The 5,152-nt window shown below is 15.4% G+C and overlaps 1 protein-coding gene across 1 annotated transcript, besides 16 other annotated features; it reads left to right on the forward strand. All coding sequences in view use genetic code 6, as the record gives it.

The window, feature by feature from the left end:
• On the forward strand, positions 1–568 carry IMG5_171820 (hypothetical protein; the record flags this gene model as incomplete). The annotated part of the gene is made up of 2 exons (XM_004029808.1): positions 1–98; positions 219–568. Coding segments are annotated over 2 exons (448 nt in total), but the record flags the coding sequence as incomplete, so codon positions are not given.
• A 1,902-nt stretch (positions 569–2,470) lies between these two features.
• Positions 2,471–2,543: a microsatellite.
• Positions 2,492–2,540: a microsatellite.
• A 94-nt stretch (positions 2,544–2,637) lies between the features above and the next one.
• Positions 2,638–2,673: a microsatellite.
• A 66-nt stretch (positions 2,674–2,739) lies between these two features.
• Positions 2,740–2,838: a microsatellite.
• Positions 2,744–2,813: a microsatellite.
• Positions 2,805–2,835: a microsatellite.
• A 738-nt stretch (positions 2,839–3,576) lies between the features above and the next one.
• Positions 3,577–3,614: a microsatellite.
• A 62-nt stretch (positions 3,615–3,676) lies between these two features.
• Positions 3,677–3,755: a microsatellite.
• A 141-nt stretch (positions 3,756–3,896) lies between these two features.
• Positions 3,897–3,950: a microsatellite.
• A 16-nt stretch (positions 3,951–3,966) lies between these two features.
• Positions 3,967–4,077: a microsatellite.
• Positions 3,968–4,077: a microsatellite.
• Positions 3,970–4,077: a microsatellite.
• Positions 4,078–4,790: 713 nt separating this feature from the next.
• Positions 4,791–4,833: a microsatellite.
• A 31-nt stretch (positions 4,834–4,864) lies between these two features.
• Positions 4,865–4,906: a microsatellite.
• Positions 4,865–4,934: a microsatellite.
• A 51-nt stretch (positions 4,935–4,985) lies between these two features.
• Positions 4,986–5,041: a microsatellite.
• The last annotated feature ends 111 nt before the right edge of the window (positions 5,042–5,152 follow it).

The raw sequence follows: 5,152 nt of genomic DNA on the forward strand, positions 1-5,152 counted from the left end.
ATGAATGTACCCCCTTTAGCCTTATTAGCTGGATATTTAGTTGATAAATTAGGTGTTTATAAAGTCATGATATTTTGTTCAATATGTCTTCTTTCTGGGTAATCACTGTGTACTTATGGTTTATATAAAGAAAACTATTATTTAGTATTATTAGGTCGGTTTTTTTTTGGTTTAGGGATGGAGAATTTTAATGTGTGTGAATTTAATATAATAAATAGATGGTTTCCTAAATATTAATTGTCATTCTCAATGGGATTTATAATTGCAGTAGGAAGAGTTGCAATGTTTGTTTCTACTTTTGTATATCCTCATGTTTATGATAGAAATGGTTTAATTTGGGAAGCTGCACTAATAGGCATTTATGTGTCTATATTTTCGTTTTTTAGTGTTTTATTATTAAATTTTGTTGATAGGATATGTGTCGGAGAAAATGAGAAATAAAATTGTGAAAATAATGAGAATGTTCATTTAGGTGATATTAAAAAATTTATTCCTATTTATTGGCTTATTATTATTACTATTTGTTTCACTTTTATGATTTTGGAACCTTTTATGGCTAATATATAAGGTTTTTTTTTTTCTTTTTAATTTTTTTAACATTTTTTTTTTTTAGAAATATTAATTAATAGATATGGTATAGAAAGAAATTATGCGAGTAATTTTTATTCTTATCCGTTTGTTTTAGGGGCTTTATGTATTCCTTTTGTGGGATTACTTTCAGATAAATTTGGAAATAAAGGGATTTTCGCGATTACAGGTGGATTGCTTTTTAATTTTTTTTTCATTATGATATATTCTGAACCTGTTTGTAAATAATAAAATAATTGCTATTTTTTTGTTTTCGTTTCTTTGGGAATATTTGGGATTGGCTATGGAATTCTATAGTGTGTTTTATGGCCGTGTTTAAACTTGGTTGTCAAAAAAAAAAATTTGGGAACGGCTGGAGGACTTTGTAATTTTTTATTGTAGACAGGTTATTATATATACTATTTTATATATATTTTTAATTAAAAATAGGACTTTTGCTTAATACTATGATTATAGGTTAAATTGAGGATGTTACTTATGCAAAATATCAGTATAATTATTTGATTTTGTTTACTTTTTTAGAGTCTTGTGTTATTACAGTTTTATCTATGATATTTACATATATAGATGTAATGTAATTGAGGTTGATTACTGATGTTTATGATTAATGTATTTTAAATGATACTTTTTAAAGTTCAGATGAATTGTCATCCGAAAATAGTTGATTAAAAAAATGCAACTTTTGATTTAATAATGAGTTTTTTATGTATATATAAAAATAAATCTTAAAACTTTTTTTATATTTATAATTAATTTTATTATACTTTTTATATGAAGTTTTTATTATATAAATAAGTAAACTTAATTACAATATTAACTAAATTTAAAATTAATATTTTTCAAATCTAAAAAAACTTCTTTTAATCTTTAAACTACCAAATTTTCATTATCTTTTTAATCAATTCTTAAAAAATATTTACCCAATAAAGTATTATTTCCATCAAATAATTTTATATTATTTTCATCCTAACATATTTATATAAGTTTAACGATTAATATCGAAGTATTTCTCTTTATTATTCACTAGAAGACAATCTAAATTAATAACTAAACCAATTTTTCTTATATCTATACCATGAGCAACAATATTAGTAGCAAAAAGTAAATAAAAATTGCCTTTTATAAATCCTATAAGACATATTCTCTAAATTTTTAATTAGAAATAAAAAATTCTGATTATTAAGATTTTAAAAATAAAAAAATATTTAAATATTCTATTATTCGTTGAAATAAATGATTTTTATGCTTGAATTGTCTAACAACTAAATCCATATTAAAATTTACTTAAAACAGTCTCTATTACCTTTTTTGCAATTTTTACAATTGAAACTTAATCTTAAAATTATATCATTAGTAAATTGCTTATTTATACTTATACAATGCATTTTCCTATCATCAACTTTATCGTCTTCTTATTATTTATATTTTCACGTAAAACTTTTTTTATTATTTTGATTTAATAATCTTTATAAAAACTCTGAAAGTTTTTTTCTTTTAAAGTATCAGATACAGGCTAAATATAAGGTTTTTAATAGTATTAAAAATTTGATAATTTTCTTTTTACAGGAAAATATGAAAATTTAGGATTAGCCTCATCTATAACAATGAAATATTTCAAATTTCCGGTTATTATCTTTTTAAAAGATAGCAAATAATTCTATAATAAATCTATATAAAAATAAAATATATCCTTATAATTTTACTTAATAACGCGAATGCAATTAGTTCACAAATATCAATGATAATATGGAAATAATTATATTTTTATATGAAGTCAAAAGCTAATAATTCAATTATGACTCAAATTTATTAAATTAAATATATTGCTTTTACTATTATTGTTTAAATATATTTTTTAAATTCTGTATTATTTTCATTTATGATATTATATATAAAAATATATATATATAAATAAATATAAAAAATATATAAATATATATATAATATATATATATTTATTATCTATTTATGTTTAAATTACAATTTTTTGTTAATTAATTAATAAAGATATTAATAAAACTTTATATTTTAATATATTATTCTATTTTTTTTTAATTAATTAATCTTTTATTTAATTAATATTTTTATTCGATTATTTTTCTTAAATATATTATTATCTTTTTATATAATAGTTTATTTATATATCAATTTAATTATTTTAAATATAACATTTGATATAATAATATTTTATATAAGAATTATTAAATATAAAATTTTATAATATATAATATAATATATAATAATAATTTTTTATATTTATCTTTTTTGTATATATATATATAAAATTAATTTGTATTGATATTTTTATATTTATTTATTGATTTGTATAATTTAATATACATTATTATTAATTATACATTTAAATTTACACTTAATTTAATAACATTATATAATATATTGTTTAATATTTTAAATACAAAACGCTAAAATAAACACAAGAATTAAATATAAAAAAATTATAATATAAATATAAATGAATTAAAAAAATAATCAATAACCTCTTTATATGAAAAAATAACTATCTCATTAGAATATATATTTAAAAAAATAATATACGATTACTATACCAAAATATTTATAAAATAATTCGAAATTCTAACATAATGAATAATCATTTGATATATTTTAAAAAAATGTATCATAAAATTAAAAAAGATAAATTGCTTATAAAAATAAAACATTATCAAGTACTTTTTAAAAATACGAAATAAATAATAATTAGTAAGATAAAATAATAAAGAATATTTAAATATTAAATTAAGCATAAAGAAATATACCTTTGAAATTAAGAAGAAATGAATTTATTAATTAATTAAAATATAGTATTTTTATAAATAAAGAAAAGAATAATGTGGAATAAATTAATTTTGAAAATTTATTAGAAAACATAAAAAAATAAAAATGCTTAAATAAAAATAATAATTAAAAAAGAAACATAATAATAAAAAAAAATGATGAAGAAAACTAAAAAAAATTTTTAATAGATTTAATATTAAATAATATCAAAATAGTAAAAATATAAAAATTAATGTATAAGAAAATTAATTAAAAAAATAAAATAATAAAAAGGATATTGAAAATAAATATTATAATAATAATAATATTAAAAATATAAATAATAATAATAATAATAATAATAATAATTATAATAATAATCATAATAATAAATTTTAATAATCATTTTTTTCTAATTAAATTCTTAAAACTTTAATCAATTAAAGTAAATTTAACATTTGAAAACATGATTATTAATTCAATTTTATTATTCTTTATTTTAAACTTTATTTTTATTAGATATTTTTTTTAATATTTATTAAAATTTTTATATTTACATTATAAAATTTTTATTTTATATTTATAAATGCATAATTAATATTTATTTTTATTATGAAAATACAATTTTTTTCTATAAAAAAGTTAATTATTTATTATAAAAAATACAATTTTTATTATTAAAAATACAATTTTTTTTAATAAAAGATAAAATTTCTTCATTTAATAATTTTAGTAAATTAATAAGAAATTAAGTATTATATATTTAATTTTATGGCTTATAAATTTTAATTATCAATTTAAAGTTAATATTTATTTTCTAACATAATTAGTTACAAATCATAAACTAATTAATTCTCTTAAAACAACCAATTTAAGGCACAAAGAGCATATGTGAAAATGCAATTTTGAATTAAAAAAAAATTAAATTCATAAAGTAAAGCACACACTTGTTATATAAATAAATCATTCTACTAAATATTTTCAAATCATATTTATTTTAATAGAATGAACATTTAGTTTCAATGTTATTATCACAATTATAACGAAACTTATAAAACGGTTTTTCAAGCTTTATAAATTAGTATTTTATATTCTTGTTATAGCATAATGCCAGACGTAAAAAGAATATATGGAAAACTTAAAATATGACTCAAAAAATGCAAATAAATTTAACATAATGTAGTTTGTTGTTTTGTTTCTTATTAGGTCTAAAAATGTTAAATTGAGTAAAACTAATCCTGTCTATAATAAAGATATTATTAAAAAGGATATGTTTATACTGTAAAAATAAGGCGTATTTAAAATTAGAAACTAAAAATATAATTATAATGTTGTAATTAATAATTAGTCGAAAATACAGAATAATAATAGGATAAAATTTAGATTATATGTTTTTATTATGTAAATTTAATTTCTTAGTCATTATAATTTAATTATAAATAATAATTAATTATATGTAACATTTAATTAAGAAAATATAATTTAATTTTAAAATATTTGTATATTAAATATAATATTTATTAATATTATAAATAATATTTATATTACTATTTATATAAAATATATTTAATTAATTTATTTATGAAATTTTAATAAAAGAATTTATAATATAAATTAAAAATAATATATTAAAAAAATATCTAAAATTTTTAAAATATTAAATATTTAAATAAAATATAATCAAAATAATTAAAATTATACTAATAAATATTATATTAAAATTAGAATAAGATTAATTAGATATTATAACTTAATATATAATATAAATTTGTAATATTTATATTATATT

This window comes from Ichthyophthirius multifiliis (assembly GCF_000220395.1).
Source record: "Ichthyophthirius multifiliis unplaced genomic scaffold scaff_1120509251264, whole genome shotgun sequence".
NCBI lineage: Eukaryota > Ciliophora > Oligohymenophorea > Hymenostomatida > Ichthyophthirius > Ichthyophthirius multifiliis.